The sequence below is a fragment of the Sceloporus occidentalis genome, unplaced genomic scaffold (genome assembly GCF_023333645.1).
Source record: "Sceloporus occidentalis isolate IW3139 unplaced genomic scaffold, rSceOcc1.0.p SCAF_2, whole genome shotgun sequence".
NCBI lineage: Eukaryota > Metazoa > Chordata > Lepidosauria > Squamata > Phrynosomatidae > Sceloporus > Sceloporus occidentalis.
Genome location: NW_028316982.1, coordinates 116,784,794 through 116,809,470, shown reverse-complemented (window position 1 = coordinate 116,809,470; position 24,677 = coordinate 116,784,794). Strand labels below are relative to the sequence as shown.

The 24,677-nt window shown below is 40.1% G+C and overlaps 2 protein-coding genes across 5 annotated transcripts in view; one reads left to right on the top strand and one right to left on the bottom strand.

Annotated features, from left to right (window-relative positions):
- PLAC9 (placenta associated 9) overlaps positions 1-17,351 on the bottom strand; it is a 51,487-nt gene extending 34,136 nt beyond the window's left edge. Inside the window, exon 1 of the mRNA XM_089510689.1 lies at positions 17,335-17,351. The gene's annotated coding sequence lies outside the window, so the exon portion shown is untranslated. The remainder of the gene's footprint in view (positions 1-17,334) is intronic.
- Positions 4,003-24,677, top strand: part of LOC149318918 (uncharacterized) — a 37,566-nt gene continuing 16,891 nt past the window's right edge. Inside the window, exons 1-6 of one of the 4 annotated variants that reach the window (XM_089510683.1) lie at positions 4,003-4,246; positions 8,672-8,698; positions 13,835-14,165; positions 17,548-17,664; positions 18,829-19,070; positions 22,829-22,994. In XM_089510683.1, the coding sequence (XP_089366809.1) occupies positions 4,146-4,246; positions 8,672-8,698; positions 13,835-14,165; positions 17,548-17,664; positions 18,829-19,070; positions 22,829-22,994 (984 nt within the window). In that variant the 5' untranslated portion in view covers positions 4,003-4,145. Of the gene's footprint in view, positions 4,247-4,283; positions 4,442-8,671; positions 8,699-13,834; positions 14,166-17,547; positions 17,665-18,828; positions 19,071-22,828; positions 22,995-24,677 lie in introns of those variants that run through there. The other 3 variants (XM_089510681.1, XM_089510684.1, XM_089510682.1) reach the window with 3 other exon arrangements.

Here is a 24,677-nt window from a genome sequence, read left to right as displayed (position 1 = left end):
GGCTGCTTCCAGAGTATTCTGACCCCGGAGCTGCCCCAGATTCACCCCATTACCTCCACACTCCATTGCAATGCCAGGTAGTGTCTAAATACGTGTTCCAACTATGTCATCTTCTGAGGTAAAAAATGAAGTTCTCAGTTCTGATCACATGGTTGCGCACCTCACTGGCACATAAGAAGGAGCAAAACTCACGCCAACAGCTGTCTGGTTTTGCTCCAGAGTGCTCCGGGTTTTCCTGCAAAATCTGAAGCAAAGGGTAATTTTTTAAATATCTGTTTTGAGGGAGGGATTGGGTGGCCCATGTGGTGTAATAGTTTGAGTGTTGGATTATGACTCTGGAGACCAGGGTTTGATTTTTGCTTCACTGTGAAACCCACTGAATGACTTTGGGCACGTCATACACTCTCATCCTCAGAGGTTGGCAATGACAAGTTTCTTGCCAAGAAAATCTCATGACACTTTAGGGTCACCATAGGTTGGAAACAACTTGAACGCACACACAGGGTGGATCCAAGGCAGAACTGGCCTTATATCATGAAGACAAGGGATTTAGCCCTGCATCATGAAGACAAGTTGACATGATGATAGGATGATGCCATTTTACAGTCAGCCCTTCTTATACACTGATTTTTTTATACACGGATTCAAGCATCCACACTTTGAAAATGTTCCCCAAAAGTATAAATTTCAAATATCAAACCTTGATTTTCCATTTTTTATACGGGACAACATTTTGCTATATCATTATATTTAATGAGACTTGAGCATACAGGGAGTTTGTTATACACAGGGGATCTTGGAACCAAATCCCAGCGTATAACAAGGGTCCACTGTATTTGGTCTGTGTAGACAAGCCCTGAGACACTGTGTTCTCTATTATCCTCTGATCCCAAACCTGATACCTATAGGCAGATGTCCATGTTCTGTATCAGTGATGGCGCACCTTTTGGAGAGTGAGTGCCCAAACATGTGGTGCCTGGGGGTGGGACTTTCTGGGGGCAGGACATCAGAGGGTGAGACTTTTGCCTTCTAGGTGTGGGAATTCCACCTTCTGGGGTGGGACCTCTGCGGGCAGGACTTCCCCAGAGACAACTGAAGGCCGAGGACAGCCGGCAAGAAGGAGAACAGGTGTGTATATGTTCCTCATCTTTCCTGCCCTCCTCATGCCCTGAAAAATGGCTTTGTGCCATGGGTTTGCTACCACAGTTCTATATGCTAACAAAATTACAGTTCTTCAACCTGCACCCACTGTGCTGATCCTACTGTGTTTCAATAGCTGAACTTTGTCCTCTATGTGTTGTAAGCTGCACCCAAATCACAGTCTGATTGGACTAGATCACATAAAGTAGGTCTGGCTTGTCCCTGAAAGGGAACCTCTTTCTTTCTTTCCTTCTTTCTTTCTTTCTTTCTTTCTTTCTTTCTTTCTTTCTTTCATAATAATTAATAATAATAATTAATAATAATTAATTTGTTTTATTTATATACCGCTATTCCAAAGATCATAGAGGTGAACAGCAAGTAAGCTAATTAGCAAGTAAGCTAATTTGCCCCCAACAGTCTGGGTACTCATTTTAGCGACCTCGGAAGGATGCAAGCCTGAGTCGAGCTTGGGCCCTTTTGCTGGTCTTGAACTCGCAACCTTGTGGTTTTGAGTTAATGGCTGCAGTACAGGCATTTAACCACTGCGCCACCAGGGCTCCTTATAAAAGCTTCCTAAGGTTCATGTCATGGCTTTAAAAATGCAGAAAACAAATGGCTAATTTAAGAAAAATTATGTGTGTGGGTGACTATTTGAATTCACTCAAAACAATGGGCTTTTTACAAGTGACATTGCTGGGCTGCAAAGTTTATGCTCTTTAAAAAGAAACCTAAACTTCTGTACATAAATCTAAACTCTATGGAGACTTCAACTATATAGAGACTTCAGATTTGAAATGTTGGATTGTAGAGTTGAGATTTTGAAAAATGGAATGGCTCCTTTTGGCTTTAGTTGTAGGCAACTCATTCCAGTCCTCTAGTTAGGAATGCAAAATATTCCAAGCAAAACATTCCAAAACATTAGTAGGTGGTCCCTTCACAGATCTCTGTCTTAGAACCAGAATGCTGCATAGCAGACAGTACTGAGCCATAGAGATAAAACCTATGTGATGGTATGAGGCAGCTTCTTGGGTCTTCAGTTCTGTATTGTGAAAAGAGAAAATACATTACTAAAAAGATATAGAATTGCATAGAATTTGTGTGTGTTGATTAATGCATATGTAGATGCAACTTAGAAAGAATTACTGTCATTTTAATGGAAATAGAATACATCTCACCATGGCAGGTACGTAAAGACCAGGTGACCTGCTCAGGGGCCAAGGATTGATGGTCACTTTCCAGGCCCATGCTTGCCCTTTGGCTCTTCATATAGAAGACTGTCCTGAAGACTCTTCAAACATAGACTTTTCTTCTGTATAATAGATGGGCCCCTTGCAGCTTCCTTTGCACTTGTTAACATCACAAAAGCATCTGGTTAGTTCAGTGAGCATAATGATGTTGCTGTACAGATACATTGGTAATTATGCACTAATATCTGCAGCATTAATGAAAGATTCTTCTATGTAAAGATCTTTCTTGCTGGATTGGGGCAAAAATGTATATGTTCATTTATGATTTGAAACTGTTACAATATCTGAGTTTGTGACAAAAATTATTTTGTCATACACACACACACACTCCTTCATTTTGCTCCTTAGCATTTGTTTGGCACTATCACTGAATATGTAACATGATTGCACCAGCGCTTGATGTGTGTTCGGATAGTCCATACTTGGGAAAATGAAGCAAACAGCCTAGCCAGATGAGACTGAAAAAATTGTAGAATCCCTTGCTCAATGGGCCCAATGCCTGTTTGGACATACATTTTGTTACAGAGCTTGACTGTTTGTTACAGAGCCATAGTCTTTCTGTCTCCTCGCCTTCATTCTCTCCATTGTCAGCCTTCACATAGGGGCTCTTCAGACTGGCCATTTAGGCCGGCCTGGGGGTGGAGTCGGGGCATCATGTCCACATGATGCACACCCCAACTCCGCCCCCAGGTGCCATAATGTCACGCGCCACTCCACACAGTGCATGGTGTCACAGCGCTCCTCTGGCGTTACATCCATATGATGCAGCGCCATAGCTATTGCGCCCTTTCCATAGTGCAAAAAGGAGCTTCTGGGGCTGTAGACAGCCCCTAAGGAATGGTATGATGTCGCCCCTTTTCTAGCTGGATCGGGGTCATGGCAACTGCACACCGCAGCCCTGATCTGGCCTTTCCAGGGCGCAAAAAGAAGTTGCATAAAATGTCTTCATTTTGTGCCCTAGAAAGGGCATGCTAGCTGTGGTGCAGTCGCGATACTTTTTGTGCCCTGGAAAGACCTGACCATGCTGCGGCGTGCGGTTGCCACAGCCCCAATCTGACTGTTTGTACAGCCCCATAGTCTCCAACCATTGCCTAATTTTTAGACTTTGGACCCTTTGGCCTTTCAATACGTTTGCTGTAAGAAACATGTTTTTATTTATTTATTGGATTTATACCCTTACCATCCTTCAAAAGAATGACACTCATGCAAAAAAGAAAAGAAAAGAAAAGATAACAACTGCAATAAAACAGACAGGTAACCCAACAATGCATGAGTAAAGGAGAGAGCAGCAGCCATCATGTTAAGAACCTCTTCTGTAGAGAAATCCTACACTATTGCCAAAGGCCTGTGTATATTGGGCTACAAAACTTTAATCATCCTGTATGCTTTCTCTCCAAAAAAAACCCTGAAACATGCTTTCACTTTATAACAAACCAGGAGAGCGTTCTGTAGTTCACTGTTAAGTGTCTAAAGCTTTAAACATTCAGCTAACAGATCGCCAAGTAAGTATAATCCAGGCTGTGACTGAAATTGACAGGGACAGGTTGGTCTGCAAAATAATCTCTTTATATAGCAGCGGCCAATACTCAAAGTCATTCCTTTGTCCCATCTTGAGTGGGAGGACAGCTTGCGGCAGGCTGCTTACCAGGCACACACATTTTTTGTGTAGTTCCCTGCCCTTCTTGGCAGGTTTTGGAAAGGCAAGTTTTGCCCATTGTCTGGGAATTCCACCGTTTCAATAATCACTAAGGAATTGCTATGAATTTGGTTGCACAATTTCTCTACTCCAGAGCTTTAAAGAACCGAACTCCCAGGGAACGCATCCGAGAAGAGGAAGAATATGATCCTTTCTGGCAAAGGTTGGAGAATGTTGCCAATGTGACGTAGACTTAGAGTGTTGGTTTCTCCCCTTTAGGAATTATGGACAGCCCTAAATTTGTACCTGGGGCCAAGCTGGTGGCCATCACCTCCCCTGGATCCTTCCTGCCTCCGTATGGTGTAGTAGTTGGAGTGTTGCTTCACTTCTTTGTTTATTGCATTGCCATACTTTATAGGTAATAATAACAATGATAATAATAATAAATAATAATAATAAAAACAATAATAAGTTCCATGTTTACTGCTCCTTTTTCCTCAGAATTTCAAGTCAGACTGTTTATTTTCAGAATGTGGATAAAATGTATTAATATCTAAATAAATAGTTAGAATTCATAAATTTACTTTATCATGTTACAGATTGGAACAAGGAGATTTGTTTTCCCTTTCTGATTGGGATCATATATATATATATATATTTAAACCTATATCTGTAAAGACCTTGCTGAAATGGGTGAAGAAAATATCAGAAGATGGTAACTGTCACATGGACTGTTTGTTGTTGTTGTTGTATGACTCCAAGTCATTTCCTACTTATGGTAACCCTAAGGCGAAACTATCACAGGGTTTTCTTGGCAAGATTTGTTCAGAAGGGGTTTGCCTTTGCCTTCCTCTGAGGCTGAAAAAGTGTGACTTGCCAGGGCTACTCAGTGGGTTTCTATGGCTGACTGGGGATTCAAATGCTGGTCTCCAGAATCCTACCACTATACCACTCTGGTCTCATTATGGGTTGTGCTTAAAGCTAATTGCATTACAGAAGTGTCTGGGGTCATCAGTTGAGATTAAGGAGCCTTGTGGAAGGTTCAAGACACTTTCATCCCCCATCCTACAATCTTGAGTCCGAAGAGCTGAGCCTGCAGAAGAAATTAGGCCAATGTTTAGGCATTTTCCAAACTGGAACCTCCATTACCAATCTTCCTAGTTGATGGAAACAGTATAATTGAAGATACACTTGTATAAATCCTGTTGATTGCAATTAAATAATTGATGCCTCTCCTGCTGTGGTATTGCTTTTTCCATAGTAGCTAGAAGTAGAATTAGACCAGGTGAACTAGAGGATCCATTAAATTTCATATGCTGCTACATTAAGTAGCAATGCACTTTTCATAGAATCATAGAGTTGGAAGAGACCACAAGGGCTGTCCAGTCCAACCCTCTGCCATGCAGGAAATCCAAATCAAAGCATCCCCAACAGATGGCCATCTAGCCTCTGCTTGAAGACCTCCAAGGAAGGAGACTCCACTACACTCCGAGGAAGTGTGTTCTGCTGTCGAACAGCCCTTACTGTCAGGAAGTTCTTCCTAATGTTGAGATGGAATCTCTTTTCCTGTAGCTTGCATCCATTGTTCCAGGTCCTGTTCTCTGGAGCAGCAGAAAACAAGCTTCCTCCCTCCTCAATATGACATCCTTTCAAATATTTAAACAGGGCTATCATATCATTTTCTTTGGTCAAGGATGAACGGTGTGTACCCAGTAGAAAGCTGTGTTCACTAGGGCTCCCTGGCAACTTCATCTGATGTTTAGAGACTGTAGGTTTAACTGCTTTTGTTGCTCCCTTTGACTAAATAGACATACCTCTCACTCTTTTACTATCAGGGTAGAGCAGCCTATACTAGTTAACTGTGTACAGTACTACAGTGGGCTCTTGGCACCCAATGGGGTTTGCTTCCAGGACCCCTCATGGATACCAAAATCCACGGATGCTCAAGTCCCATTAAATACAATGGCATAGTGAAATGGTGTTGTATATATATAATGACAAAATCAAGGTTTGCTTTTTGGAATTTATATATATATTTAAAATATTTTCAAGCTGTTGATGATTGAACCCGTGGATAAAGAATCTGTGGATATCGAGCGCCGATCGTACTATCAACAATGATACCAGTACACGTGGCTTTGAAAATCAGTATAAACTTTAAAAGGCACTCAGTAAAACAGAGTTTTAAAACAGTGGCAGAAATTACTACAAAAGTCCTGTGGAAATAAAGCACAGCCCTGTTAATAACAATACTGTATGCTTTTCGAAAGAGAAGACACTGGTAATTAAACATCACACAGAAACAAAAAGTGACATGTGTGATTCACTGAGAGGTTATTCAAGGGGAAAGGACTCACTAATCCCCTAGGCTAGGATAGGAAGCAATAGCCGAACTCAATCTTCTATTGGGAAGTGTTACATTTAAAATAATTGTGGCTGGCATAGGACAGAGACAACATGGATCTCAATGGAAGTTTCTTTTTGCGTTGCTAATGGACTTTTAATTCGATTTCCTGGAGTTTACAACCCTTTGTCTCCCAGAACCTATAGGGCCAAGAAGAAAGAATGGGCTTCTGCCTACATGGATATCCCTCTGTACCATCTTATCTGAAAACCATTATGACAATATCTTAACAAAATGTATGCCTATGACTCCAACATTGTCATTTTTCTCTCTCTTCTGTTTGATTTTGTAACACCTTTCTCTGATGAAGAAGCCAGTGGAGATTCAAAAGCTTGCATCGTGTATTTTGTGCATTTTGGTTGACCAATAAAGGGATCCCTGTTGTGTGGATTTTGGATATTATTGTACTTTGCTGTATGGCCAACATGGCTACCCCTGGATACAATAACGTTAAGATTTTTTCTTTAAATGCAAAGAGGAGAAAAATTGCTATTTAAACCATTGGACCACCTCAGCAAACAATGTCCTGGTCTTAAAAAACCCTTGGAAGACCTCTAGTACATTTCCAAGAAATAGCTACAAACAACCTCCCAAAGCAGTGGAACAAATGGACAGGGAAGTAACAACAGACAGCAAAACTAGAAGCCTCCTACCTTTTTCAAATAGGTAGTAGCACACACACACACCAATTGAACAGCAGAAATACCTATGATTCAAACTGGAAGTGGACCACTTGCCTCTTCTGGTTTTTAAAATTGTTTTCATATACAGGGACATTAATATTGGGGAACATTCTGGAAGTAGCTTTGACCTTCAGAAGGAACCACTATAGACAATTTCCCTTCAGACTCATCAAAGTTGCTCACCCTGAGATGAAAGCAGATGAACTTGAAAATCGTTAATTCTGCTGGTGACTGATAGCAAATAATCCATTAATTGGCTCTTGAAAAACTCAACAGCTTTTCTAATGGGGCAAATGCATTGGCAGATTGCAGTATTTTTAATATATATTCTCATTGTTCTGGAATACTTTCTGCCAATTTCTGATGCTGCTGTGAAATTATAATTTCTTTTTAAATTCCAAGACATAATCAAAACAATGTTTCCTTCTCTTCTCTTCTCTTCTCTTCTCTTCTCTTCTCTTCTCTTCTTTTTAAAGTGCATATATTGGAACAATGAAATAGCACTATAATTCTATGACTCTTAATTTTAAAAAAAAAAGTCAATGAGGAGAAAAATTGGCCTTCAAATCAGAGGACCACTTCAGCAAACCATCTGCTAATGTTAACAAAGCTTTGGAAGACCTCTATAACTCCACATAGCTTCCCTCTGCAAAGCATGGAGCAGGTAGACATGAAGGCATCAACAACAACCAGCAAAACCTAGCAAAACTCAAGGAACTACTGTATATTGCAAGAAATGATACCTTTTAGGTCAATTTGGAAGAGGCATCAGTTTCTACAGGAAGAGGGGACTTTAAAAGAAACAAAAACCAGACATGTTAGTATTAAAAATAAATGAAAATGCTATGAAGCAGCAATTGACTTTAAGAGAGGGCAATTAAGAGAGGTTATTCAAGAGGCATTTAACAGGAGATATATAGAGTCAAGTGTGGATAGTGGTTTACTAGGACTCTGGAGATCAGAGTTCAGATCTCCACTTGGCCATTGAAACTCACTGAGTGATCTTGGGCAAGTCATACTCTCTCAAACATAGAGAATGGCAAAGGCAAACTCCTGCTGAACAAATCTTGCAACAAAACAGCATGGCAGATTTGTGTTAGGGTCATTATAACTCAGAGATGTGACGGCACACAACAACGCAACATATCAGTAATCCTTCAGGAACAATCAACAGGAACTTGTAAAACAGGCAGGATTAATTTTACTTAAGAATAGAGATCCTTCCTGAATGGGACTTATTGAAGAGTATTTATGAGCATGCTTTATCAAAGGTAACTGGAAAACAAATATTGTTGAATAATGTGTGTGGAATCTCATTTTTATTCTACTTTCTGCTCACGGTGAAAAAGAGAGTGTTAAAGGGCTCTTGGGATGAAGCCATTGGACACATCACACCAAAAGCCCTCTTGCTGTCTCTCTCATTTTTTTCATGAAGGAGAAAAATTGAATATTAAGTATATTCTATCCTAGGGAAACTTTTAGTGTCCTTGTTCTGTTCTGCTCTATTTATTTATCTTTATAATGTATCCATATGAGTTTTCTGTGTGTTTTTTCTCCCCAGCCATACCAAGAAGCTATTTGCCAAAAAGTAGGTTTAAAATCACATTGCATGTTTTACTAATTTCACCGAAGTTAAAATTGTGACTATATATAAATATATATGTATGGAGTGCCATGGATCCAAATCTTTATATCTAATGCTAAAATTGAAAACATCTGCATGCAAATATATAAAATAAAACTACCTCTTGTTGTTTGCTGAAAACAACTCAGACTGAAAGCTCTGAGCATGATAACTTACAAATAAACCTGACTGGACACAGTGGGGCTTACTTCTGAGTAAACACACAAGGGATTATTTAGGGCTGCCATAATTGTCCACTTTTACCAGGGACAAAATGTGGAACAAATTCGAGACCAAACTGTAGGGCAACTGCAGGGCAAAACGCAGCCCAAAATGTAGGACATTGAAGAAAAATGGTGGACCTTAAATGTCCTACATTTTGGGCTGAGTTTTGTCCTGCAGTTGTCCTACAGTTTGGTCTCAATTTTGTCCTACATTTTGTCCCTGTCATTCTTCGTCAGTCTTTGTTTTCAGATACAGGATTACTGCGATAATAACCAAATGGGTTGATAAAACTGACTAGGATATATCTAATCCTTTCTCTTTTTTACACTGATGATGGTAATATCACTGCATTTTCTTTATTTCCACTCTTTGATCACAACAATGCCTTTGACAAGCAAGGCTTGCCAGCAGTAACTTGGCTCATGTTGCTTTTGTGGAGGAGAGAGTGGCATTCTGAGCAGATTGCTCTAGACAGGATTCAGCAGATGTCAAAGCTACAAGCTATCACTGTAACGAGAGGAACTTCCAGCATTATTTTTCTTGTTAGCTGCTGTCAAGTTGACTTTGGCTTATGGTGATCCCATGAATGAGAGACCTCCATGACTCTGTATCATCGACAGCCTTGCTTGGGTCTCGCAGACTCAGGGTCATGGCTTCCTTGATTTCTATCCACCTGTAATGAGGTCTTCCTCTTTTCCTATTGCCTTCTACCTTACCAAGCATTATTGTCCTTACTAGTGAGTCATATGTGCAAAGTACATATGTGATGTGTGCAAAGTACAACAGTGTCAGTTTAGTCATCTTGCCTTCTAGGGACAGTCCAGTCTTAATTTGCTCTAGGATTTATTTGTTTGGAGTTTATTGCATGGCTTAAAAACCCAGCTTATCCTTGCTGCGTTGAAGTCTCTTTCGTGATAAAGTTAGGTATTATCACATGCAAAATGCTGCCAATGCCGCCACCCAGCTGAATTCCAGACAACATCTGACTAGAAGCTGCACTCAGCTGGCTGATTTGCAAAGCCGGGAGCTTCCTGGTTTTGGAAAGTGCATGGCTGAGTGTGGCTTCTAGCCAGAAGTTAGCCGAGATTTAGCCGAGCGGCAACATTGACAGCATTTTGCATGTGATAATACCTAATTTTATCCCGAAAGAGATTTCAATGTAGCAGGGGTAAGCCAGGTTTTGAAGCCATGCGATAACTCCTTTTTCTTTTTAAACATTCACAGTGTCCATAGAACTCTCCATTCTGATTAATGACTGAGCCAAAGTATGTAAAATCTTTAACTATTTCAATGTCTTCCTCATCTTTAAAGTTATGTAAGTCATCTGTGGTCATTATTTTTGTTTTCTTAATGTTCAACTCTAAATTTGCCTTTGCACTTTCTTCCTTGACTTTCTTCAGTAATTGCTCTAGGTTTTTGCTATTTTCTGCTAGTAGTGTGGTGTCATCTGCATGTCGTAAATTGTTGGTCTTCCTCCCTCCAGATTTCACACCTCCTTCTTCCAAGTCTAACCATGCTTTACTTATGATATGTTCACCATACAAATTAAACAGATAGGGTGATAAAATGCACCCTTGCCTGGCCTCCTTGCCAACTAGCGATCATTCTGTTTTTCCATATTCTATCCTCTTGTCCTGAGTCTCTCTCTCTGGCTTTGCTTCGCGAACAAAGATTCAGGAAGGACTCATCCCGCGCTTTGTACAAGCGTGTTGGTGACTAAAAAGGCCAATCCAAGACAAACAGGTCCGGGTGCAGAAAGCACAACGGAAAGTCTCTTTGGGTGCTGTTTCCAGGTTGCGGTTCTTTCTGTGTTGTCGTTTCTCTTTGAGACTCGTTCGGTGTGAGCTTTCGAAAAAAGCTGCAGCATCGTGGATAGTGCATCTCCATGCCTTCCAATCCTCTTGTCCTGAGTACAGGTTATGCAATAAGACAATAAAATGTGATAACACCATCATTTCTTTAACAGGAATCCATAATTTTTCATGATCTATACAACTGAAGGCTTTCCTATAATCTATAAAGCACAGGCTGATTTTCTTCTGAAATTCTTTAATGTGGTCCATTATAAAATATATGTTTGCAGTATGATCCCTTTACTGAACCATGGATACCTGGCATTTCTTGCTCCATATATGGTAAAAGCTATTGTTATAAGATTTTGACCATCATTTTGCTTGCATGGGAAATTAATGCAATAGTCCTGTGCTTACTGAAATCTCTTGTGTCCCCTTTCTTGGGGACTGCAATGTACTGTATATTGAGCATTCCCAGTGTGTGCACCATTGTTTTGTTTCCATATTTGTTGACAGATTTTTGTTAAATCTAGAGTAGATTCTGTTTTTGCAGACTGAAGCAGCTCTATTGGTATGCCATCTGTTCCTGCTGATTTATTTGTCTCAAATGCTCTGAGTGCAGCTTCCATTCCACTTTCTAAAATTGTAGCTTCATTTTCAAATGCTTCTTCCCTAGATGAATCTGTCATCTTTTCCTCTCTCATACAGTTTTTCAGTTTATTGTTTCCATCATCTTTTTTATTTGTACTTGGTGATGTCATGTATTCTTGGGCCTTCTGGAAAAAGTTTCTCTTTCTTTCTTTCTTTCTTTTTCTTATCATCTTCTATTTCTCTGCATTAACTATTATAGTAGATCTCCTTGTCTCTGTGCACAAGTTACTGAACAGTTGCATTCAGGATTCTATCCCTATTTCTGTCATCTGTTACTTTTGTTTCACATATGTTGTTAACTGCTTGAAGAGTTTCATCTGTCATCCACTAAATCTTATATCTCTCTCTTTTTTGGCTGCTTATAGTTTCTTTTTGTATTTCTCCTCCCATTGCTTAAATGTCCTACATTTGGGGCTAAATGTTATCCTACAATTGTCCTATATTTTGGTCTAAATTTTGTCCTACATTTTGTCCCGGTTTTTAGTAGAGAATTATGACAACCTTAGTTGCACCAATGGTGATGTTGAATTTTCTTCCCTTTTGGTATGGAATGTTTTATTAATAAGCTTTCTGTGTTTATATGTGTGTGTATGTAAGTGAGTGGCAAATGCTGAAGGCTGGTTTTGCTACAATAAATTAACATGGCTTCATTCATGAATCTATTCTGTTTTGGAATGTGGCTAGACTATACCCACTCAAGCCTTTCTTTCAAAACTGACAGCAACATGGAAAAAGTGGCCTGGACTTCTTACCACTGCTGGGAAGACCAGATTGGGTATACGGAAATCATTCTGGCACCTTTCAGTTATGGATGTTGCTGCTCTTGATGGTGTTGTTGATGTGTGACATACAATGCTATAAATGTAATGCTATAAATTTCATGGCGGAAGGGGCTGATGTACCAAGCATGGCTATATGTGTCAAACATATCACTAAAGGTGGGAGAGATCAAATCCTTGTCATGTTTTGATAATCTAATTGTGATGGGAAATGATGAGAGTGGCTGAGCTATCACTAATGGCTATCACTCTTGTGGTCTGGCCAAATAACCATGAGCTTCTTCGTCTACCTTCAAACACAAATTAACATGTAAAGAAGTGTCATATACTGTACTGATTCTGTCTGAGGTTCACTATGTTTCTTTGGGGCTACAGTTATCAGAATCTCCCAGCTAGCAGGAGCATGCAGGTTGTACTTCAAATAGTACATTTTGCATGCTATTTCAAGTTGATCCATTTAACTCAGTATTTCTATTCTTCAAATGGGAGAGGAGCTCTGACACCTTGATCTCAGGTCTTTTCCATTCCAGCTGCTGAGATCAAACACTCCTTTTAACTTGGGAAGTTAGGAATTGAATTTGGAATCTTGCACAGGCAAAGCGTGCTCTCTGCAACTGAGCTTAGCCTCTATTCTCTCCACTCGCTCATGCCCATAATTGAGCTCTCTTTCAACAATCCCAAGGATAATTTTCCTAACCCATGTGAGCTTGAGCGCAAAGACACAGTAATGCAAACTTCATGTTTGTGGTAGCTAATTTGTTTTTTAACAGAACCCCGAAGTCCAGCTGACCAGCACAGACGACACTTATTTTCTGCTGGAGTTAAGTCAGACCTTTAGGCCTGTGCTTCCCAAGCTGTTTGACTCAAGAGATCAACCAGTACCATATTTGTGCCCATTAGCTTTCTATTGGCGTGGGACAGACCATCCAAAAAGGATGGTCTCCTGGCAGCTATTTTTGGTCCATGGGGAAGCCGCAGCCTCCAGACCATGGGACTTCCCTGCGGACCAAAAAGAACCCACGAAAAGCGGGTTCTTCTTGTGACATCATTACAACATCGCAGTGCACCAATGGCGCACTCGCGACATCGTAATAGCACCGTGACATGTGGACACTATGTGTCTGGCACATCATAATAGCGGCGCCCATCTGTAAAGGGTACTGCCATTTTGACACCCTTATCACGTGCAAGGACGAGGGGTGTCTACAAGCGCCGCCCCTTGCATGTGACGAGGGAGTCCTTTCCCATCTCTCTGGACTGGGCCATTGTTTCTTTCTCTCCTAGAAATTCATCAAGAATTGGCAGCCAAATGGCTGAGGAACCAGCATCAATCAGTTCATGGACCACCATACTGAATAGCAGGATTCTAGGCTCCACTTAAATGCTTGGCTCTGGATGCTGGATGATCTGTGCATTGTATGTTCTTTGGCCAAATATCACAAAAGAACAATTAACTCTTGAATGTATCTTCTCTGGTATGATTTACATTTTGTGGCCACCCCAATCACATGAGCTTTGATATGTGTTGTATGTGTTGACACATGGGTATTGCAAGTGAAATCCAGGCACTGGGTGCATGTCTCTCCCTCTTTCACATTCTAAGTTTTGCTTTAGTTAATGTTTCATAACATGGTTCTTTCTTTTTTCTTTAGGGATGAAAGCAAAATAAGAAAACTAGATGCACCTCCACATTGTGAACTTCATTGCTGTAAGGATGGGCCTGTCAGGAATGGCCACATTGGACAACGGCCACCTGGTATCAACCCGGAGAGACTGAAAGATTTTGGCGAGGAAGATTATTTAAATGGGGGAGTGAAGACGTGGGAAATGAAGATAATTGGCCATAATGAGGAATTGCTAAAGGACTCAGTCACCCATCCAGATAGGATTAGCCAACCAGCCTACAATAAATCTATTAGATTTGAAGATATCAGTGCAGCAGCTTTCAAAATCCAGTGTGGAGTTCAGAAAACACCTTGCATGGTATGGTATTTCTTGTTTCACAGTGTTAGTTCACAATGCTTGTGAAAATACCCGAGGTACCATTTGATTGTGAGACACCTCATTGATTTCAGTGGAACAATTGTGGAAACTGTGGCTTTGTTTGAGTTTGCTTGCAGAAGGCAAGTGTTATTTCAGTCAGGTTTTGTTCTAATTATCCCAGTTGATGTCCCATAGGCTATGTTTATGTTGGCTTCCTCTCTATCATCCATGTTATTCATCATATCAGCTTGGTATTTGATTTGTGTGGTCTGATATGATCTATGCAGGTCTGCCACACTACATAAGTATAGCACTATGATTCCATTTCAACTGCCATGGGTCTGTCTTATAAAATCCAGGGATTTGCAGTTTGGGAATGAACATGTAGAATTCGTATCCAGAGACCTCCTCCAGCGTCTCTCACAAAATTGCAAACCGCAGGATTCCTTAGGATTCAGCCATGTTAAAGTGGAATCTTTGTGCCATAATTGCTTAGTGAGAAAGGTCCCACCTGTCTCTGACTACCTAAGGTGATTACTGAGAAAATATTATAGTATTGTTTCCACCAAATATGAGAAGCTACAGGCCTCTTTAAGTCAAATCAGAACCAAGACAAGCAAAGGTATGTAAGCCAGAGTCCCTGAAAACTATTTGAAGCTGAGCTTTTACAGTGTTCTGTATATTAAGTATAGATAACTGTGAAAGACCTAAGCCAACATGCCCCTTTCATATTTCATTATGTTCAAGAGCTTGAAAGTTTGACTTCTAGATACTTAATATGGCCATGAAGAAAGTCAGACATTGGGTTCATTTTTTGTGACATGCCAGGGCATAATAAGTAAATCATTTGATACTGCTTTTTCTCTGCATTGTCTGAGGTGTTTTTTCAGACACATTACATCATTTTGTATTTAGTGCATTCCTGGAAAAAAATCTGGCATTGCACCAGAATTCTGACACAAGCACCTTCCTCTCTGAAACCCAGTTTTAATAGTAGCCCTGATGCATTTTGTGTGACGTTACCTGTCAACTTATGGCCACCCCGTCAATTTCATAGGGTTTTCTTAAGCAAGGAATACTCATAGGCAAAGACTTTGGCTGAATCCACACCAGCAAAATAATTCAGGTTCAGTGTGCAGTATTTCCTCCAGATTCCACCAGTTAACACCACACCAACATATAAAAATTTAGATGCAAACTTTTATTGACTGACACACATTTTTCTTGGCCCAATTCAAATCAGTACAAAAGAGCAGGATGGAGGGAGGATGGGATGGACAGAGAGAGCAGGATTTTTTTCCTAGTGTGGTCCTAGTCTACAAATACAAAATGTCAGGTTGGAGCTGCCCCTGTTCTATAGTGTCTGCTCCTGGCCATTTCTGTCCACATGCTTTGTACTCCCATTATTAAACCATGCCTTAGTTTCACATTGGTTGTGTCCATGTTTGGTGGTGTTTGGCATTGTGCTTGCCATTGTTCTCCCATATTAATGTTGCTGTTTGATGTCAGAACCAATAGTGGTGAAATTACTCAGGGATACAGGTAGACTGCACAGAAAACATTCAGTCTTTGGTCATGGTCATAGAATTCAATATTCTAGGGGTTTCAGGAAACTCAGCATTTAAGAAAAGGTCCTAGCATTATGACTCTGATAATAAATATGAAAATACATTAATAACATGTGGTGAAATGCTGAATGTCAGAATTCAGATATGTGGAGTTCTATGCTTCCCTGCATGAGCAGCGGAATGCATTGTGGGAAAAGGTAGCAATTCTAACTGAAACAGACTCGATCCTATTGGCTTTATATGCAATGAGATATTTGGAATTTATATGCTGGATACTAACATGTTAAAAAAATATCTGGTTGTGTTTGAAGAAGAAAATATGTGAGGATAGAGACTGCAAGAAAATGGGGGCAGTCTACAGAAATATTATTATTATTCTGAATGTTATTATGCATCCATATCAGGGATGAGAATGGTGTGACTCTCAAGTAATTATTGAATTGTAAATCCCATCAGCCCTCACCAGCATAGCAAAGAGTAAGGAAATTATGGGAGTTGTAGTTCAATGATATCTGGAGGGCCACATAATTTGCACCCCAGACTTATATTATCTATATGTAGTCTGAGTCTTACAGAGATCATTATGATCCTAACTATAAACCATGTTTATGCCACAATAATAAATGAGGAATGAAGAATTAGCCTAGATGATGCAAAAAAGTGAGACAAACCATACATTGGAGGCGGTTATACCTATGTGTCATATGGTCAGGTATATAGGATTGGGTGGGCAGCTTCTGGAGGCAGCTGTTTAACTTGCTTGCACAACTACAGTAGCATCACTTGCTTGCCAATATTTACATCAAAAATCCAAGTAGACATCATCATTAGATAATAGAGCACACATTTTGTATGCACAAAGTCCCATGTTCAGTGTCTAGTACTTCCAGTTCAAAGGCATGGTTACCTTTGTAAAGCAATGGTCAGTCAGAATATTATATCATTATATCTATCACAAAAACTTTGATCTAATGGGTGCTCATATGCCACATCTTGCATGGTGCTGGACTTTGGCAAAAATCAATAGGCTGAGCAGAGCTCATAAAGAGAATTGGTCTTGTGAAGTAAACAAAATCAGGCATATAAGTTGCCAGTCTTTTATCTAGAGCATTACTACTCAAAGTGATTGATTGATACCAGTCCCAGTTCATGTCACGTCTCCCTGAAACTATGCAAATATGATAATAATGTGGCATAAACATGGTACTGGTCTTGGCACATGGAGGGGGAGTGCTGGTCCACCACATCAGCTGGCTTTAAAAACACTGGTCTACAGCAAGTAGAAATCATCACTAAGTGAGTAGAATGGAAAATTCTTTCAAACTACAAGTGACTTGATTCTATAGATGCTTGAAGATTTTGTTAATCTGTATTTTTAAGTAAGTCAGCTTGGTTTTCCAAATGAAAAAGGGTGTGAGAATGTAATTAACCTTTCCTTTTTTTGCATTATATCTGAATTTTACAATAGAAGACCTTGACGTAAAAAAAAACCTCAACATGCCAGAAGTCCTATTTTGGCACAAAACATGTACAAAAGTGTACATTTTAGGGTGTAAAATGTGTACAAATTTGTTTTTTTAAATGTTCTAAAATACTGTTACCTTCCCTGCAGCTTTAAAAGAAGTTGTAGTTTGATGTAGAAATAGGGTGGAACAGACTGCGAAACTGACCGAATGAATACTGCAGAACTGACCGAATTCTGTCTATCTTTTGGTCATTTCTCTTCTTCCCTTAGACTGCAAAATATGTGTTTAACACAAGTACGTGTGTAACAGGCTGAACAAAGTAACCCAGTAATGTCCCCCTGTTTTCAGTATTCTAGGCTTTCAAAGCAGTATGGAATGGACATTTATCTAAAGAAAGAATACCTGCAGTACACAGGATCTGTGAAGGAGCGGGGTGTACTTTACCTTCTAATGTCTTTACAACAGGTAGGAAAACTAGTGAAGCAAATTTAAGCATCAGAATGAACTGGATGTTTGCAAAATTTTATTAACAAACCAACGAGGTAAAGTTAGGTTAGCCTGATAGATGATCCCAAACACCTCTCCTTGTTACTTTTTCACAATATTGCCTAAGCTGAGAATGACTTACCCAATATTCACAGCTCTGTGAGATTTTGAAGAAGGATTTCCATAGATAAACCCTACTGCCATACTCTGTCAATGCACCACACATATCACTGCCCTGTCTTATTTCTCCAATGACTTGGAGAAAATGCTGTTTGAGTCCTGACTTTCATGGTTTCAGCCTCTGATATTAGATAGATTGTGCTCCTGCAGTTTTAACAACTGACTCATGCATATTAAGTCAAAACCAGCAAAGCATTTTGCAACATGGAGTTGGAAAAAGCTCCTTACCTCTTCAAGCACTGTTGTATCCACCTTCTGTAGCACAGGAACTAGAAAATGTCTTCACTTCCCAATGTCTTCATGCTATCCTTTTTCTTGCTTTCTCCCTGAAAACTTTTAAAAATCTGAAAAATTATTTATTTATTATTTAGTTATGGTATTTATACCCTGCCCTTCAGTCCTAATATTGGAGTAAGACTCCAGGAGACCAGGGTTTGAATCTCTGCTCAGCCATGGAAACCTACTGAGTGACCTTGGGCAAATCACACTCTCTCAGCGTTAGAGAAAGTCAGTGGCAAACTTCCTTTCAATGAATTTTGCCAAGAAAACTCTAGGATCTGGTTGCCATAAATTGGAATTAACTTGAAGGCACATAACAAAACAACAAACCTGATGAAGGATTATTAGCTCACCTTTTTCATTTACCCATTTAAGTCATTTGGCAAGACATATCCTGAAACCATACTAATGAGTATGTTCACACATGAAAGTACATAAACTGACTGGCATCATAAATGTTATTATCCAATATGCTATATGATTTGGACTCAGGTGCTTACAGTCTTCAAAACCAATCTTTATGTTAGAGAAATGTTCTGCTCTGCATTTGCCAACCAAGAGACAAAAAGGATCTGTGGAGGAAGTAGTAGCTGTTTTAAGAACTAGCCTTGTCTTCAAAGTAGACCTCCAGTAAATCTAGTTGCTAACCAATGTCCTGTGTTTTGATCATTCGTGTGTTTGTAGGATCAGCAAAGAAAGGGTGTAATTGTTGCCTCAGACAGTAACTTTTCCATGGCAGTTGCATATCATGCCTCAGAGCACCAAATTCCTGTGTTTGTCATCATGTCCACCAGCACCTTGCCAGCTCGAGTTAAAATGTGCCGCGAATATGGAGCCATGGTCATTTCCTATGGCTCTACAGCAAGAGATTCGCAGCTGCAAGCTAGAAGGCTAGCACAAGAAAACGGCTACCTGTATCTTGAAGAGTAAGTGGACATTTTACAAAATTAAGGCTTGTTGTCTGGGTACTTTTTACATTTCTCATGCCTAGAGATGTGAGAGTAGTGGATATCTGAAACAGACCCTTTTCGGTAAACAGTGTGGAACTCCATTTCTATGGAGATTAGGTTAGTATTCTTTTGCTTGTCCTTTAGATGGCTTGTAAAGAAAATGTTGGTCCAGCAATCTTTTAATATTTAATGCAGCTCTGCTATTAATTCCTGCTTTTACGGAACAGTTTTCTCACTTTTATGCATCCTCATTTTTATTTGTACAATTGCGTTGAGTTCTTATTGGGTGGAGAGGTAATGCCAAATAAATAATGCCAAATAAAACTTGACTTAGATCCAGGGTAACAATGCATTGTTTCGCTGAATTTGGGCTTGCTTGTGTTTAAAACTGTGGCAGTTAACACCTTCTCAAAATTGATCAGAGTTGCTCAGCATCTGAGCTTTCATTTAACCCTTGGTTCAGTGTAGCCAAATCAATTCCCCATTTGATCATTGTTCCTTCTTTCTCAGATATTCTGTATCTTACCATGTTGAAAGACAATCTGTGCACTTCAACAGGTCTTAAATGAGAATACGACTCACTTGTGAGACAGCAGTTCTTAAAGTGCTATCTTCAGTTCCTTTCATCAAGGAATTATTCCCACAGGAGTAATAAAAATATAATAAGGGGAGAAAGCACCAAATGTCATATACAGCAAAACCTTGTATTAAACAGCTGCTGTCATTTTGTGAATTTGTTTGGTAACTGTTGTTAGTAACCAGAGCTACTGACCTAGTTCCTCAACAGTAAATTCACGCAAAAGCCTTTTCCGCACTGAAAGATGATTTGTATGAATCCAGTTTATGAATCCAGGGTAGTAGGTTTTCCAAAATCAACATGTCTTTTAAAAGAAGTCAGTATTTGGCCCTAAGGTATTTTCATAGTTGGCTGCTGTTCGAAACAAATGTGTATGTAGGGCTCTGTAGCTATTGGGAATGTCATGTACAGAAAGTGTCATTAGCTTGGAATTGTGCTTTTTGTTTTCACACACCATCATTTTAACAAAATGAGACCACAGATGACTGAGGAAAGGCAATATTTAGTGACCTATGAATTATCTTAAGCAATTTTCCTAAGTAGACAGGGATAAATCATCTTGGTTCTGGATTTTCCAAATGGAAAACATAACACATGCTTGTTCGCCATAATGGTCACAGTAGTTTTGTTTGTTGAGATGCTTTGGAAATAGAATAACATTTTCCTCCCTGCACAGCCAGGAGCCTGGGGTGATACGTGTCTTGATCTTGACTTGGTTTCTCTATTTGAGAAAGTAAATGGAATAAACAGTTTCCAAGGGCTATTTTGCACAAGAATTTTAATAATTTATTATCCATCCGGTTAATAAACCAAAGAAGAAATAATAATAATAATAATAATGATAATGATGATGATGATTTATTTCTAGCCCGCCCGATCACGAAGAATTTTATCCCCAAATTTTCCAGCTTGATATAGCTACCTATACTTGATATAGCAAAACCTAGGGGCTTTTCATACTGTCCCTTAAGACCGGCCTGGGGGCAGAGTTGGGGCATCACATCCACATGACACATGCCCTGTCTTTGCCTCCCAGGGCACCCTGATGCCATGCGCCTCTCCACACAATGCATGTGTCATGGCGCTCCTCCGGTGCTGCATCTGTATGACACAGAGCCGAAGGAGTGCCATATAGCCACAGTGCTGTGGCTATCGCACCCATTGCAGGGCACAAAAAGGAGTTGCTTTTACAGCTCCTTTTTGCATCCTGGAAAGGCCGGATTAGAGCCAAGGTGTGCGGTTGCAGTGGCCCAGATCTGGCTAGGAAAGGGGCGCTGTTGCACCATCCCTTAGGGGCTGTGTGTACAGCACCTTAGTTTGCTTGTGTTTATTCATGATTTACTTATTGAAACTGTTTTACCACTTAGGCTGACTGAAATCTTCCTCACACTGCTCAGGAAGATCTTCCAAATTCGTTGTTAAAAGTATCAGATTTTGGCTTTGGATGATGGAAAGAGAGACTTAAGCAGTTTTGGTCTGCTTTCTATTTGCACAACAGGCTAAATGGAAAACTGTAATTGACTGTGTACTGTATTGTGTGCTATTGTGAATACTAAACTAAGTTTTCCCTCATGATGAAATAAGAGGTGTCCTGTTTACATTATCTGGCAGAAAGCAGGAAGTAGGAGTTCAGAGTGAAAGTCCAGACTGCAAAGCCTAGTCAAATTTCAAGAAGCAAAAGGGATTAGCATAAATGTAGTCTAAAGTCCATTCCAAGGGTCTAGAAGCCAGAGTCCAATTAAAGGCATGCGCATTACATGCCGCTGCTGGTTGCTGCGTCTGGGAACTGCAGCGGCCAAACCGCGCGGTTCCCAGGCGCAGCAAGAAAGAAGTGCCGAAATGGTGCTTCTTTCTGCGGCCCGGAAGTGGCACCACGAGGCGCTAGTCATACACTCATGGCATCACTTCCGCCACATGACGTCCGGACGCTATGCATCCACGACATCAAAATGGTGCCCCCCGTGTGGACGAGCGCTGCCATTTTGTACGGACTTGGTCCGTACTAAGGTTGAGGGGCATCTGGAAGGGACGCCACTTCTCAACCCTACCATGCCCCTTCCGAACCCTAATACGCCCCTTCGGCGCGTCTGTAACGCACCAGAGTTTACAGTGATGACGGAACCTATATTGACCAGAGTGGAGAACTAGGCAAAGTAGGAAGAAATGGACTCCTATAAATATAATTCACCACAAAGGAATAGGAAGATGGAAATCAAGGAAGAAACTTGATGTAATGCAGATGGAACTCTTGTATAATAGCCATGGTTAATGTGTTAGTGTACTATGGAGACAGCCAGGATAACATAATTACTAGCAACATCTTATGAGATAGAATTGACTTCTAAGTAGTTTCCCTGAATTTCAGTGGTTTTGGCTCTGTGACGAAATAACACACAATATTATGAGATGTGAGGGAATTGAATCCAGATATTGTATGTCTTCAGGAAACAGACATGCATAACTTTCGATATGATGCTATCACAACATGGGATGGAATAGCAGTTCTCTGCAGGTGGGTCTCCTGAAGCTTGCACTGGTGGAGTAGGTAACCTAATAGTGTGAGATTTCTTTGAGGATGGCGTGGGGGGGAGAGCAGAGATTAGAACCAAAGTGTTGATCTTAATAAATTAAATTATGCAGCTTTTAAAGAAAATCAACATAATATAAAATAAATTATCCCCCCCCCCCCAACACAGAAAACAATATTGTAGCATTTTCATATTGTTTGTTGTCACCTCTTTACTGTCTCTCTTGGTGTCACGAATTCATAGAGTGTAGTAAAACTTTTCCACCATAAGCATTAAGAATTGCATTGTTGTTGTTTTTTAAATAATGTTCTCACGATATTATAAAGGGAGCAGAACTAGTACCTAATTTCTGATGAAGAGTGCCAGCCGCTTAAGTGTCTTGTAGGTATTTTTAGTGTGGTCAATATCATCAACAAATATGCAAAAATATAAGTAATACTGATATTTCTCTTGCATGAAAAGCTACATCAAATTTGTAAGAGGTTTACTAGCATTTGAGCCAGATTTGGAACGTCTAACAACATGCCCATGGAGGTTAAAATTTGTTTTAGATTTTAGGAAGAGATAACTGAGGTATTGTTTCTTGTTGATAAGCTATCCCCCCCCCCCTTTTCTGTTTGCTTTTGCAGAGAGGACAGTGCCATCTATTTGTCAGGCCTGGGGACCATGGGGCTGGAAATCTATGAGCAAGTGCCAAAACTGGATGCAGTGATACTCCCAGCAGGGGCTCACTGTGGATTGTTAGCGGGCTCAGCTGCTGCACTGAAACATTTGAACCCACATATTTCTGTGATTGTAAGCATCTGTATAACTTTAGCTCTCACATGTGTGCATTTTGGAAACCATAGTTATTGCTCCCCACCTAAAAAAAAAACCTGGTAGAATTATATGAATTTATATTGAGGTAACTAAAGAGAAATGCAGTAGACTTGAATAGTTTAAACAGAAAATCCAACTACAACAGCTTCTTGGTAAATGACACCAAGAACTGAGCTTATGCTCTTGCTCTGTTGTGCTTTGATTGTATTCAAGTCCACTCAAGATCCAGAGGGATTTTTTCCCTGAATTATTGTGGGTAGTCACATTAAGACATACATTTCTTTAGAAGCTGTAGCCCTATTGAGGCATGTCTTTAAATAGTTCATTGAACTGTTGTTGGGCATAACCAAGAATGAAAATATTGTAGCCCGATCCTCTTTGCAACAGAGAGCCTTTTGTATCCATGAAGTCTCCTGAGTAAGGTAAAGCCCTGAATTATTAGGATTTGCTGGACAAGAGAGGCCCTCAATGTTTAAAAGAGGCTTCTCACTGCAGAAAATACCAATGTGTACAAGAAGGGAAATGAAGATAAAGGTGGTGCTTGCTTGTTTGACATTGCTATCCTCTCTTGTGTCTTCACGGACCATTTTAAAAGAATGTCTGAACAGATCTACAATAGTGGGGATCAGTAGGAACCAGAATTTTATATGAATCCAGTTTAAGCCTGTGATTCCTAGGGCCCATTCACACTACAGAACTGTACTGTTATTATTCCATGGTCACTGCCATGATTCCATCCTATGATATTCTGGGCTTTATAGGCTGGTCATGCACTGGAACTCTCTTGCTGAAAATCCTCAGTGCCCTTTCCTAAACTGACAACCACAGCATTCGATAGGATGGAGCCATGGCAGCTAAAGTGGTATAATAACGCTATAGTTCTGCAGTATGAATGGGCCCCCAATCCCTCAGTTGATGCACATGCAGAAACCTCCAAGATTTCCTTAAGTGATAAAGATTTGGATTTCTTTTCTTTTTTTTAAAGAAAAGCCTGAAGAAACCCTTAGTACTGCAATTAAAACTTGCCTAAATTCCCATCAAGGTTAAGCCAGGCAATTTATCAACAAAGGGTGCCATCTAAGCAAACAATGTTAACCCCCATCAGTCTTGATGGAAGCACAGCACTTGAATGTTTCTCACTGTTATCATTGTGAGTTTGTTTATTGCTAAAACCTATAAGCCATCACAATTCAATATACAAAGACTACCACTTTAGTTTTGGAGTGGTTAACTGTTAATCACTATTTTAAGTAAAACAAACAAACAAACAAAACCTCATTCAACTTCTTTAAAAGGCTCCACACCCTGACCAAGGTGACAGAAATCAAGACAATATCATCTGAATACAGGAGGACTGAAAGTTTGGCATCCTGTATGAAAACTAGGAAATATTGTAATTTAGGAGATTATCCCATTCAAATTAAAGCAATTAGCACCTGCCAGGATACAGTCAAGTTATGGGATGCAATAGGGAATTATCACAGTAAAAAATGCCACCAATGCCGCCGGGTGACTGAATCCCGGCTCCCAGCCACTGTCAGCTGGCCAAGCTCCCATTTTTGAAAAGCGGTGAGCTAAGAGTACCTGGAAGCTGGGATGTTGCTGCCTGGCAGCATTGGTGGCATTTTAGAAGCGAGCTTTGAGTACTGCCATGCCATG